General features: G+C 46.2%; 1 protein-coding gene across 1 annotated transcript in view; it reads right to left on the bottom strand.

Annotated features, from left to right (window-relative positions):
* Positions 1 to 14,646, bottom strand: part of jph2 (junctophilin 2) — a 49,454-nt gene that overhangs the window by 31,541 nt on the left and 3,267 nt on the right. The window contains exon 2 of the mRNA XM_002933186.5: positions 5,645 to 6,425. Coding sequence (XP_002933232.1) covers positions 5,645 to 6,425 — 781 coding nt within the window. The remainder of the gene's footprint in view (positions 1 to 5,644; positions 6,426 to 14,646) is intronic.

The raw sequence follows: 14,646 nt of genomic DNA, 5'->3' as shown, positions 1-14,646 counted from the left end.
TACTAGGGGGGAGGCACTGCTGGCTACCAATGTACTAGGGTTGGGGCACTACTGGCTACCAATGTACTAGGGTTGGGGCACTGCTGGCTACCAATGTACTAGGGTTGGGGCACTGCTGGCTACCAATGTACTAGGGGGGAGGCACTGCTGGCTACCAATGTACTAGGGTTGGGGCACTGCTGGCTACCAATGTACTAGGGTTGGGGCACTACTGGCTACCAATGTACTAGGGTTGGGGCACTGCTGGCTACCAATGTACTAGGGTTGGGGCACTGCTGGCTACCAATGTACTAGGGGGGAGGCACTGCTGGCTACCAATGTACTAGGGGGGAGGCACTGCTGGCTACCAATGTACTAGGGTTGGGGCACTACTGGCTACCAATGTACTAGGGGGGAGGCACTACTGGCTACCAATGTACTAGGGTTGGGGCACTGCTGGCTACCAATGTACTAGGGTTGGGGCACTGCTGGCTACCAATGTACTAGGGGGGAGGCACTGCTGGCTACCAATGTACTAGGGGGGAGGCACTGCTGGCTACCAATGTACTAGGGGGGAGGCACTGCTGGCTACCAATGTAGTAAGGGGGAGGCACTGCTGGCTACCAATGTACTAGGGGGGAGGCACTGCTGGCTACCAATGTACTAGGGTTGGGGCACTACTGGCTACCAATGTACTAGGGTTGGGGCACTGCTGGCTACCAATGTACTAGGGTTGGGGCACTGCTGGCTACCAATGTACTAGGGGGGAGGCACTGCTGGCTACCAATATACTAGGGGGGAGGCACTGCTGGCTACCAATGTACTAGGGGGGAGGCACTGCTGGCTACCAATGTAGTAGGGGGGAGGCACTGCTGGCTACCAATGTACTAGGGGGGAGGCACTGCTGGCTACCAATGTACTAGGGTTGGGGCACTACTGGCTACCAATGTACTAGGGGGGAGGCACTGCTGGCTACCAATGTACTAGGGTTGGGGCACTACTGGCTACCAATGTTCTAGGGGGGAGGCACTGCTGGCTACCAATGTACTAGGGGGGCCCTGCTGGCTACCAGTGTACAAGGGGGGCCCCTGCTGGCTACCAGTGTACAAGGGGGGCCCCTGCTGGCTACCAATGTACTAGGGGGGGGGCACTGCTGGCTACCAATGTACTAGGGGGGCCCTGCTGGCTACCAGTGTACAAGGGGGGCCCCTGCTGGCTACCAGTGTACAAGGGGGGGCCCTGCTGGCTACCAATGTACTAGGGGGGAGGCACTACTGGCTACCAATGTACTAGGGGGGAGGCACTGCTGGCTACCAATGTACTAGGGGGGAGGCACTGCTGGCTACCAATGTACTAGGGGGGAGGCACTGCTGGCTACCAATGTACTAGGGTTGGGGCACTGCTGGCTACCAATGTACTAGGGTTGGGGCACTGCTGGCTACTAATGTACTGGGGGGAGGCACTGCTGGCTACCAATGTACTAGGGTTAGGGCACTGCTGGCTACCAATGTACTAGGGGGGCACTGCTGGCTACCAATGTCTGTGAGTCCTTTGTACTGGTGGGAGGGGGGCCCAGAAAATTTTCTTGTGAGGGGCCCCGTGATTTCTGATGGCGGCCCTGTCTGGCTTGGAGGCAAGTTGTGGAAGCATAGAGATACAGTTTTACTCCAAGCAGAGCTTCTTCAGGATAGCAGTCCATATGGGAATACCAAATAACCAACACGTTTTACTCAGTGTGGCTCACAATTAAAAAAAAATGGGGATCACAGCTCCAAGTGCAGACCATTAAACAAACACCAATACGATAAATGTAGCAGTTAGTCACTTGGTCAGTAATTACACCCAGCATTAATGTGTGCTGTAGTTCCTCAGACTTTCATTTACATAACTCTCTCCTCTTTCATCTACTGTATATTGATAGCAGCTGTTTGTCCTTATTCACCTCTGACATGGGCTGCCCCACTTGGCTAATCATGCAGTGATCCTTTCTCTCATACCCAGAAAACCTTGCTCTGGAGAAAAGCTTTATGCCACGTTCCACAAGGGGAGATGTTGCAGAATGCTGTGGCCAGACAGCCGGCAAACAATGGATGCTTATATAAGTCTGAAACTGACAGCAGAATCAGTAACACGTTCATGGAAGCCCCTGAAGGGCAAAGAATTATACATTCACCTCTTAATCTTTCCTAGCTATGTCATGCTCAAAGATATCTCTCCCTACCTCTGAGGGGAAAAAATGCCGTACTGCCCAAATGTTGATCCTAGCTAACTACTCCCTAAACCCCTGTTTAAGTAAGGGAGATAAATCTGCCACTGAGCACCTTGATACCAAGTAACAGAGAACCAGAGTGACACAAGCCGGGGCTAAATTTGGAGCAGTGGTTCTGTCTGCGATACCCTATCCCTGTGCTGCTGTGTCCAGCACTCATCAATTTCAACTGTCAACCCCAATGTCCCTTGGTGCTTCCATTGACTTGAATGACACTTGCTGTGACTGCAGTAATCATAAATATTCAGTGTATCTTTATTAAAGCAAGTTCAGCAGAGATAAGTAACCTGGGAGCTCTCAGTTCTGCCCTTTGTACCGGCCTCTTGTACCTTGATGCGTCCCATTAAGCGCCATTGGCTGTCTTGCGTAAAACCACTTTTTTTTTCACTTGGTAATGCTATACCTTCATATCCGTGCACTTTGGGAAATGTGCTTGGAAAGTATTTGGAGATTAAATATAGACTATATTGTTACAAGCCCATTTCTTTTGAAACCACTGCCCCCATGAAGAGTAGTTATACAATGTACAAATAAATATACATGGCTCATAGAAGTGCCATTGCTGTATTATACTAAAGCAATGATCCCCAACCAGTGGCTCAGGAGTAACACGTTGCTCCCCAACCCCTTGCATGTTGCTCTCAGTGACCTCAAAGCAGGTGATTATTTTTGAATTCCTGGCTTTAAGGCACGTTTTGGGTGCAAAACCTCCTGTAGGCTGCCAGTCCACATAGGGGCTACCAAATAGCCAATCACAGCCCTTATTTGGCACCCCCAGGAACATTTTTAAGCTTGAGTTGCTCTCAAACTCTTCATTCAACGAAAGCATTCACTGAAGTGAATATATAAACTATATGTCCAAAAGTACGTTGCCCAACATCTCATTCCCAAACAAAGGGGATTAATATGAAGTTGCCCCTCTCTTTGCTGCTATAACTGCCCCTACTCTTCTGGGAAGGTTCTCACTAGATGTTGGAACATTGTTGGTGGAATTTGATTCCACTCAGCCACAAGAGCATTAGTGAAGTTGTGCACTGATGTTGGGTTGAAAGAGTTGCCAAGAGCTGGCATTCTAGGCCATTCCATTGCGTTAAGATCAGGGTTCTGTGCAGTCAAGTTCTTCCGTTTCCATCTCAGAAACCCATTCTGCATGGAGCTGGCTTTGTGCATGGGGGCATTATTGTGCCGAAACAAAAGCCTGCCCCAAGCTGTTCCAAAAAGCATGGGATTGTCAAGAATGTCATTCTATGATGTGGTGGCAGCAAAGCTGGTGGAGGTTTCCAATTTCAGTAATTGGAAGGGGTGTCCTTATACCTTATGCCAAATAGCTGCAATGTTTTTGATCTCCAGTCTTCCATTGAGCTCTGCCCATGGTTATACTACAGTGACTTCTGGTTTACATAGTTTGCAGAGTGCCAAGTTATGGATGCATAATCAGAGAATCTACTAGCAAGGTGGTACAACAGTGCAACATCATGAGGCTGTCTACTTTCTTATACAATAATTGCTGCCTTCAGGGGAGTTCCCTTATAAACTACCTGACCTCTCATTTTTGTTTTGCATGGCAATAACTATAGTTTGCTATTAACCAGTCAAAACAATTCCTTCCTACTTGCGAATTGGAGAATACGTTTTGGCCCTGTCCACGTGTAATGCCCCGGTTTAGCACTTTTTCCAGATGACAGTCCTGGCTTTAACTTACCAGACACAGAGCAGATCTTTATTGTGGAGCAAACAAGGCCTGCTTTTTATCAGAGGGTGCAATGCAATGTTCTGTTGCTATGTACCTCACACTCTCTCATAAAGTAATCCCACTAAGGAAATCTTCCATCTCAGCTAATGTTCCTTCTAATTTGTGCAACGCCGTGGGTGCAGTAATGAATCCTTTGAAGCCCCAGTCCCCCCTAAAAACACTGCAGTTTGTTGCAGGGAGAACTACCATGCAGAGGCCCCCGTCCCTGTCATTAACTGCCCCACAGTGTACCTGCTTTTTTGACTGACCCTCCCTGCCCCATAGAACCCATGAAGCCAGCAGGCATTGGGCCCACCAAAATGTCCCAGTCTGACCTGCATTTAGCCTGCTAGCCACTCACAAATACAGCAATTCTGGTGCAGGGCAGAGCACAAGGGTGCAGAAAACATGGGCATTTGACCATTTTGCACTTTGCACCCTGCTCTGCACTTTGTAACTGACCCCTAAAGTCGCCAAATTAACACATCGGGAAAAGACGGGTGATGCAGCCGCAAGGGACATAACTAGGCACCCAACAGACTGCTAGTATGCTTGTATAGGCAGAATGTATTCTGTCTTTCCATTTATCCATGTTGCTCTTTATACTGCACTGTTCCCTCTTCTGCTTCTTCCTTATGATTTTTTTCTCCAATCTGTTATCCTCATTTTTTCTTTTGATCTCATTCCCCCTCTTCATCTTCTCCTCATATCTGCCCCATTGCCTTCTGATCCCCACTTCTTCCATCTTACTTTTACTAAACCTCTACTGTTCTTACTTTCTCTCTCCACCTCTCATATTCTCTCTGCCTCTCTAATTTCATTTTTGCTCCCTCTCTCTCTCTCTGGTCCTTCTCTTAGATTATCTCCTTCTATCCCCTTTTCATGCGCACTCCATTAATCCCTGAAAGCAAGTAAAGTGACCCATCTTGGAGAGCACTGTGCTAGCTTCAACTCTATCAACATAACTTCTCCTGTCTTTGCACCTTTCCACACTTCCCCCTCTCCCCTCCACATATATGTTCTTCTTTCTGCCGTTCATTCTTTGCTACCCTGCCCTTCCCCAGTGCCCTTTGTGCCCCCCCCCCCAAATGCTTCAGTTGCATCACCATTTCTGTTCTCACCACTCCTTCGTTCAGATCCATAACATTGTGAAACAGAGTGTCTGTTCTACTTAATGGGTGGTCTTAGTGTTTGTTGGGTAACACAAATGTTTAGTTGCCTGTCAGAAGGAAGGATGTCCCTACAGTTAGCATCAGATTGTAATGTATTCTGATATTTGCATTTATAGACATGGGGGAAGCTACCATATTGTTCTCTTTAGACAGTTTGATGCTATTACATTGTATTTTCAGAAAGAACCATGGCAGTCAAACACCCCTAAGCTTTGGACATTGCTGCCCTTTGAAGAAAAGGCAAACATTCTCTTTATACAAATACAAATCTCTCTATACAAATACACATAAAAATGCTCTCCAAAGCTATAAACATGGTGAAAAATCTTTATCCTGGCCTTTGCGTTCCAAGCTATGCTGATGTTGTGAGTTCCACTATTCAGCAAGTAGAGAGAGTTTGGCAATATCTTCACTAACATTCTAAGCAGACTGAAAATCATTATAATTAGAGGAGTATCTGAATGATTCTAAGATTGAGAGATAAGATCTTACCTGGAAGCTGCAATTTCTGCCTTTTGCCTGGCGATTGCGCCTGCCCTCAATGCTCCTTCAATGCTACTATCAACCTTCTGCCTGATCTTCGCACTCTTCAGAGGAATTACCCGCTTTTTCATTCCTTTTATGAAAACATTGTTCCTGTACTTCCCTTCCTCTTTCTTTCCATCTGGAAACGTGGTACAACCGTAGCCGTGCCTCAGGTTGTCCAGCCATTCACCTTCATACTTCAGCCCGCTGGATCGTTCACTCACTCCAAACCCCGATCGTTTGTCGTTCTTCCACTCGCCCATGTAGACTTCAGTGGTGGTAGCATCAATATCTGACTCCACAGGTGGAAAGTCTTCTGATTCGGTGCCATCCCCAAAGCTCACAGTAGAGTTGGCATCACTTGCGGCTGAACTCACCCCACTTTCACTCTTCAAGAAGCTCAGCTTGCTCCTCTGAGAGGAAAGAGAAGTCTTTGACTCTGATTTTCTTAGCTTACCCAACAGAGATCCTCTTCGGAAAAGGCCCTTCTTCTGGCTCTTGAGGGCTTCAGTGTCTGCGTAGAGTGAGAGTGCAAAGCCCCCTCGATTGATGGTGGGAGCCACAATATTATCCGGAGAAACAGATATGTTGTCGTGTTGTACCAGTGTTCCATTGCTGTGCTCGCTACGTAGGGAAGTCAAGGAGGTGCGCAACGGTGATCGAACCACTGCCGCCATTCCGTAGGGAACGCTCTGTCGAACACCACATCCATGTCGCATACCATTTGTAAATTGTCCCTGGTATGTTCCTAAAGGGTGCAGGGAAAACTTAAATTAATACACATATAGTCATTAATTCTATATAGGCATCGTTAAACGCTTTTATATACCCTACATTTTCTCAGAGCCTGTAGAGAAGAATACCATAAGAATAATTCTGTAGGAACATTTCATGCAGGAGGAAACGTCACGCAACATCAGAATAAGAAGCGACGTGTATGCCTTCCTACCGACAATTCACTTTACTGCCGGTGGGAAGGTATTTTGGGGAGATTAGTAGTGATGAATAAATCTGTCCCGTTAAAATTTGAGAAACGGCAAGAAAATTCACGAAAAATCCGTGAAATGCATTTGTTGCATGATTTTTTGTCGCCCGCATCTTTTTTGTCGCCAGCGTCTTTTTTTGTCACCTGCGTCTAATTTTTTTTGTCACCCACGCTTTCTTTGACACAACCGCGCCTTTTTTTACCCAACTGCGCCCTTTTTTTTTACGCGACTGCACCTTTTTTGACGTGCGACAAGCAAAAAATCTGAGCGAATCTGTCCCGTTTCCCAATTCGCAAAACGGCGAAAAATTTGCAAAATGCATTTGTTGCATAATTTTTTTGTCGCCCGCGTCTTTTTTGTCGCCTGCGTCTAATTTTTTTTGTCGTCTGCGTCTAATTTTTTTTGCCGCCCGTGCTTTTTTTGACTCAACCGTGCCCTTTTTTGACGCGACTGCACCTTTTTAGACGTGTGACAAACACAAAATCCATGCAACAAATTTTTCCGCGGTGAATTTTCACAGAAGTTTCACGAAACAATTGCAAAATGCGGAAATTCTCTGCAAATCCATCCCTAGCGAAAAAAATCGCTCATCACTAGAGATTAGTCGTCCCACAGTTGCCAAGACTTAACCACAGGCGACTAATCTCCCCGTGGGCCATCACCCTTAAAGTGGACAGGACCATTCCCAACTTATATAGAATATAGAATAGCAACAGTGTTGGACCAACCCATGTGGCTAATTCAAGCACAGGAATTCTAAAAATGTGAAAGAACCAGCCAACTGCAATAGAAGCAGCAACAGAATATGTGTGAAATGCGCCTTTGCATTAAAGTTCATCTTGCTTGGGATATTTTCGTCAGTTTCAAATGCCACGTGAATAAATGGATGGCTTCAATGTCTGTGTGTAGAGAGGGGTTCCAAAAATAATTATTAGCTTTAATGAATCCTAAAGAGGAAAACCTCAACAGCTACAATTACCCTGTAGTGGAATCCCTCTTCCTAGTATCACATTTACCACCAACAATTCTCTATTTTAATGTACACCCCTCTCAAAAACCCCCCAAAATACTGAACATGTTTTCATGCACTAAACAAAAAGTTATGTAATTGGGCAAGCACCCTAGCGAAATGCAGAAATAATTCCTTTAGTCATCAAAGGGAGTAAACACTGCATTGGCAATTTGGGATTCCCCTATTAAGTCATAAATATTTCTGTTCTTGAAGTATCAGAAAGATTCCTGTTAGTAAAGCTCCAGAAACTTTCCCTATTGCTTTAGCCACGTTGCCAGCTCTCTGCCTTCTGTGTACAGCAGGGATCCCCAACCTTTCTTACTCGGGAGCCGCAGCCAAATGTAAAAAGACTTGGAAAGCAACACAAGCACCATAAAAGTTCATGGAGGAGCCAAATAAGGGCTGTGATTGGCTATTAGGGGCCTATATGCACACTATCAGCTTACAGGGGGCTTTATTTGGTAGGAAATCTTGTTTTTATTCAACCAAAACTTGCCCCCAAGTCAGGAATTCAAAAATAACTCCCTGGTTTGGAGGCACTGAGAGCAACATCCAAGGGGTTGGGGAGCAACATGTTGCCCCCGAGCCACTGGTTGGGGATCACGGGTGTATAGTATCTGGCACCATGCCTATTGAGCAGACTTGGACAACAGGACAGGAATGAAGGAGTGCAGAACAAATACTCAGAGTCTATATGGTCTTACACCTTCCTTACATTTTATGCTCCAAATATTTTGGAGTAGCTGCATATCATAGAAAATCATAATAATAAGGCACACTTAATCTAACTACCATGCCCTGTCCTTATTTACCTGAAGGCACAGACAAAGCCTAGAAAGCCCAAGCCTGGACCTAGGGTCACACAGAAAAGGTGGTATTTATATATATATATATATATATATATTATACCACTATACATAAATTATAACATTGCAGTGACCACTTTTGCCTCTATTGGGGCTGATCAGTGCAGCACGGGGTTTTCTGTTCAACCCATAATCAAAGCATTTTGGTTGAGGAGACACCATCCTTATTCGTACCTAGAAGGAATTACTCCTATAATTCCCATGTATGTGGAATAACCTGAATTGAATAGCCTATTGCTCTGGTTGTGCTTTAAAACCCAGTGCATAAGCTTCAGCCTTCATGGTATTCTATATAAATGGACATTTTAGGTACCTTTTCCCAGATCTGGGTAAGAGTGGTATCTTCAGTCAATGCTTATCTCCTGGATTTATAGACACATAAAGACAATTGAATAAAAAGCTGTCAATTTGTTTGGTATCCCCAACAGATAAAGCTGCTCACTTTTACACCAGGCTGGTGTTCCCCCTTGTTTCATTTTCCTGGGTGTCCCTTGGACATATGTAGTATAGTAAAGGTGGAACACATACTATGTGCATGCCAAGATATTGGCACAGCTCTCCATAATAAAGTACCCATGGTTGGATCTCCTGTCAAAAATCCATTGGGTAAAACGTAACAATGTTAAGTGGCCTATTGAAGAATCTCGCCAAACTGGAATATATATCAGTAAATATTGCCCTTTTCCTTGAGCCGCCATTTAGTGATGGGCTGTGTGCCCCCTCAGAGATCAGCTGACAGGAAATAATGCAGCTCTAATTGTAACAGGAAGTAGTGTGGAAGCAAAAGGCAGAACTCTGCCCATTCATTGGCTGATGGGGCCTGGCATGTATGTGTGCCTTGGCTTGTTTGTTTGTTAATTCTTAATTTTCTATTTAGGATTACCCAATGGCACATACTACTAAAAAAGTATATTTTTATGAAAATGGTTTATTTAGATGAAACATATGAGCTTGTTTCTGTTATTATAGAGACCTACATTGTTGGGGGTATAGTTTTCTTTCCAATCCAAAAATAATCTGCTAAAAACGCAATGTATTTCTCCCACCCCACTGCATTGCACCCCTGTGTCATAGAAAGCTTCTTGTGTCTGAAAACCTGCTTTCAGTAGTCAATGTCTTTATTAAACCTGAAAAGCCAATTAGTTCCTTTATTTATCCATTATAAAGGGACCATTCTGGCCTTTTTTAGGGGGTCCCATGTGTGTTCTGGAAGCAAATAAACCCTTTTCTCACTAATGTAGTAAAGGACAGTAATTAGAAAGTTCCATTCCAATTCCATAGAAATTTAGGTTAAAATAAGAATATTAAAGAATCAGTTGTAACCCTGTCTCCAGACGCCCCGTCCCCCTCTGTCCCTTACTGTAAAACTGAGCCCAATAAACGATACGACATTGGACACCGGTTTTATGCTGAAACGGCAGATTTCCGGTGAGCTGATAGCGTGAATAAGCCCTGTTGTGATTTGATAGCTGTGTTGACTGACTGCAAAGACTAAAGTTCATTTTTATGTCCGTGCATTTGCTATGGCAACGCCGCTTGTTGCTACGCCCCGGCAGACTCTGATTTTATATTCTAAATATGTTGCCCGGGGCAGAAGGAGCACTGACCCGCCTATAAATGATTGACGAGAACAATAAAACATACAGAATTATATGGGTCGGAGTTTTGGGCTGATAGGAATATTCGTTATTTTGCTTTCCCTATGTAAAAGCTATGACAATATTAGTGTATTTAGCTCTTTAATTAGAAGTTAAAACCTTTTTTTGAGGACACCAGCTGCCACTGTTGTGGCTATTATTACATCCCTGTTCCTAGATCTGGGGGTGACAGACAGAAGAGCTGACAGGGGCCTAATCCAAACAGGGAGGTAGGATTTTTGTGAAAAAAGAGGGGGTTCCTGCCAAAGATAGATCAATACAGGGGGTCTCGCCAGAAGGGCACCATTATTCCCGACGGTAATACTGTTTGTTGTGCATCAGAGGGCCAGCTGCCTGTGGGTATGGAATAAAACCCATCAGCCGAAGGAAAGGGGAATATTGCTCTGTCATTGTAGCCAATCAGATCCTGTGGAAACCACCTATGCACCAAATCCTATCCAAATGATTCATTAATTAATTAAATAAACTCTTTTTTCTATAGTAGCATTTAGCATAGTATAAGTGTAATTACCCACCCAACATCTAAATCAGGGATCCCCAACCTTTCTTACTCGTGAGCCACAGTCAAATGTAAAAAGACTTGGAGAGCAACACAAGCACCATAAAAGTTCATGGAGGAGCCAAATAAGGGCTGTGATTGGCTATTAGGCAGCCTCTATGCACCCTATCAGCTTACAGGGGCTTTATTTGGTAGGAAATCTTGTTTTTATTCAACCAAAACTTGCCCCCAAGTCAGGAATTCAAAAATAACTCCCTGGTTTGGGGGCACTGAGAGCAACACCCAAGGGGTTGGGGAGCAACATGTTCCCATGCCTCAGCAGAATGGTTACAGGTTCAGGAAATGATATTGTGTTGCTGATGCCAGCCTGTCCTACTGACACAATGGCAGATTAATAAACACTGGGTAATTACTGTATGCATCTGTAACATGTGGCAACCAATCACAGTTTTGCTTTCAATGCTCAACCTACAGCTGGCTAAAAAAAAGACAATCACTGATTTGATGGTTGCTACGAGTTACTGCCAATGTACAAATTTGCCCAGCGTTTATAAATGTCCTACAAACACTGTTATTAGTTACGTGCATATCTGGCACACCCAAGCCAGGTAGCCCAGCACCAAATATTATTCAGGGGCAATTTTTGTGGCAAAATTGCTGTCTGTATGTCAAGTTACATGCCCATCACAGTAGGTTTCACTTGCTTAGTTTAGAAGAGTTCAGGTATGGGACCTGTTATCCAGAAGGCTTGGGACCTAGGTAATTCAGATCTCTATACCTCAAGTCTACTGAAAAATGCCATGATGTTTCTGATAGTGATGAGCAAATCTGTCCCGTTTCACCAAAATATCGCAAAACTGCTGAAAAATTTGCGAAATGCTGAAAATTTCACAAAATCCATTGGTCAATGGGCGACATTTTTTTTTACACGTGACAAATATTACTTAGTGTGACAACTTTTTCTTATGTATGCAAGTTTTTTTCTCACTCCAAATACATTAAAGTCAATGGGCGTTTTTTTCTTGGTGAATTTTTTGTTGTGGCAAAATGCGGAAATTCACAGCGAATCTGTTTTTGAACTAAGGGCTTTTTGTCTGATTCTTTAATATCCCCATTAATGTACACAAGCAGCCCTCGGCTGTGCATGGTTTGCTGAGGGCGACAGTGTCAGACTGGGGGGTGCGGGGCCGGGCGGGGGAGACCGGCAGATCAGTGGAGGACCCTGCAGGATCGGGTCTGGGCCGGGTTTTTTCACGGTGCCCCGCTGGCCCAGTCCGACGTTGGTTGAACAGGTCAGAGGGGTGGAGGTCATAGTTTAGACGTCCTTGAATTTCATTAAATCTGGGGGCCCAGTCTCTCATCTAACCCTGCCCATGTAGCAAAGTAACAGGCTGATCCCTGGCTTAAACCCAGTCCCATGGCATGGGCACCAGTCCCAGATCTTACATAACCCGGAGAATCCAGCCTGCGCTGCGTACGAGCACTAATGTCAGATACCACTTCCCTCGCCCCTGTCTCCCATTTCTATTCCCTTTTCTCAGTAGGGTTTCCTTTCATTTTAACCTGTTCAGTAACTTATAGGATATATTATTCTTGGAAGAGTGTCTAACTATGAACAACAAATAGACATATAACGGTACGTTAGAGGTGCCATACTGATTTATGTAGATCGGAGGTTGACAATTTTTTTCAGTTCAAGCCCCACTTGAAGTTCCAACCTGTCATCACCCCTAAAATAAGTACAATTATATGACAATATTGGTCTATATAGGTGTATTTAGGAAAGGAAATACATATTCACTCCAACTCTCATCCTAGTTAACCTTCAAGCTGGGTTTTCAGGTGTATGGAGGAGATCAAATGGCCGTTCTCCCCAATTCACAGCTTACTGGCCTTCAGAAAGAGCTCCCTTAGCACTACTCCAAGGCCCCCCAGGGGGCAGCTGCACAGATTTGTAACCAGGGTCGGAGTGGGGGGTGCAGAGCCCACCGGGGGCTGCCACCCAGGGGCCCCGCACCCCCTAAGGTGTCCCCGCCAACCACCTGCCCGACATCCTCCCCTGAACGTGCAAGTGAAACGCATCAGGGGAGGACACCGGTGGCCGGAGGAGCAGTAACAGGGATCGAGTCTAGGGCCGGGTGGCCCAGTACAACCCTGTTTATATCCCGGCGGCCCAGTCCGACCCTGTTTATATCCCGGCGGCCCAGTCCGACCCTGTTTGTATCCCGGTGGCCCAGTACAACCCTGTTTATATCCCGGCGGCCCAGTCCGACCCTGTTTGTATCCCGGCGGCCCAGTCCGACCCTGTTTGTATCCCAGCAGCCCAGTCCGACCCTGTTTGTATCCCGGTGGCCCAGTACAACCCTGTTTGTATCCTGGCGGCCCAGTCCGACCCTGTTTGTATCCCGGCGGCCCAGTCCGACCCTGTTTGTATCCCGGTGGCCCAGTACAACCCTGTTTGTATCCTGGCGGCCCAGTCCGACCCTGTTTGTATCCTGACAGCCCAGTCCGACCCTGTTTGTATCCCGGCGGCCCAGTCCGACCCTGTTTGTATCCCGGCGGCCCAGTCCGACCCTGTTTGTATCCCGGCGGCCCAGTCCGACCCTGTTTGTATCCCAGCGGCCCAGTCCGATCCTGTTTGTATCCCGGCAGCTCAGTTCGACCCTGTTTGTATCCCAGCAGCCCAGTCCGACCCTGTTTGTATCCCGGCGGCCCAGTCCGACCCTGTTTGTATCCCGGCGGCCCAGTCCGACCCTGTTTGTATCCCGGCGGCCCAGTCCGACCCTGTTTGTATCCCGGCGGCCCAGTCCGACCCTGTTTGTATCCCAGCTGCCCAGTCCGACCCTGTTTGTATCCCGGCGGCCCAGTCCGACCCTGTTTGTATCCCAGCGGCCCAGTCCGACCCTGTTTGTATCCCGGCGGCCCAGTCCGACCCTGTTTGTATCCCGGCGGCCCAGTCCGACCCTGTTTGTATCCCGGTGGCCCAGTCCGACCCTGTTTGTATCCCGGCGGCCCAGTCCGACCCTGTTTGTATCCCGGTGGCCCAGTCCGACCCTGTTTGTATCCCAGCGGCCCAGTCCGACCCTGTTTGTATCCCAGCGGCCCAGTCCGACCCTGTTTGTTACCACTGCTCTAGATGAAATTTCATATAAACTCTGAATAAACAGTACTTACCTGTGGCCACATTATCAGGAAATGGCTACTTACCTTTTGAGCTAAACATCTCAGACAGAAGAGCACATTTATTTTACTCAATAGAAAATCTTATAAAAATGAATTGTCTGGCATAATCTCATAGCTCTGCTTACTCTGCCCATTATACCCATTCTCACTGCCATTAAGTAGGCAAATGAAGAGAGCTGACTCTGTGAAGGGATGATCTTATTCGGAGTGTGGGGCAGAAGAACCCCACTGGGCAGTTTCTCAACTGAGACTCACAAGGTGTGTGCAGACCACACAGGGTTAAGACTCAAATCACTCTACCCCACCGTGGCTCATAGGGGTGTTAAAGTCCAAACTGGAATCAGCCTATACCAGCCCAGAGCTTGCCCATTTCCTGCAGTGGCAAGGTTTGGGGCATTTGATCCTGGCTTTTGAGTGGGGAAAGAAACATAAATACCTACGTGTGACTAAAATGCTCCAATGTATAAAAAGTCCAAGGATAAGATGAAGGCTTATTGAAGACAAGCTTTCATGTCTTGTTATATGTCCTACTACTCCAGTTCTTTCCCTGGTTACTGCCCCAGTGCAAACTGTATTATTATTATTATATATAATCTCTATATAATCTCCCAGTCATGACACACTGAAGTAGCAAGTTGCACAATGAGTTCCTGCAAAACTCCCTTGAACTAATTACCAGTAATGTGCTAATGGGGCTAAGGTACAGTATGCCACTTACTTGTGCTGTCCTATTCACTGCCTGACATGCGGGGTAAATAAAACAGC

Source organism: Xenopus tropicalis, chromosome 10 (genome assembly GCF_000004195.4).
Source record: "Xenopus tropicalis strain Nigerian chromosome 10, UCB_Xtro_10.0, whole genome shotgun sequence".
NCBI classification, from domain to species: Eukaryota; Metazoa; Chordata; class Amphibia; order Anura; family Pipidae; genus Xenopus; species Xenopus tropicalis.
This window is presented reverse-complemented; position numbering and strand designations above follow the sequence as displayed.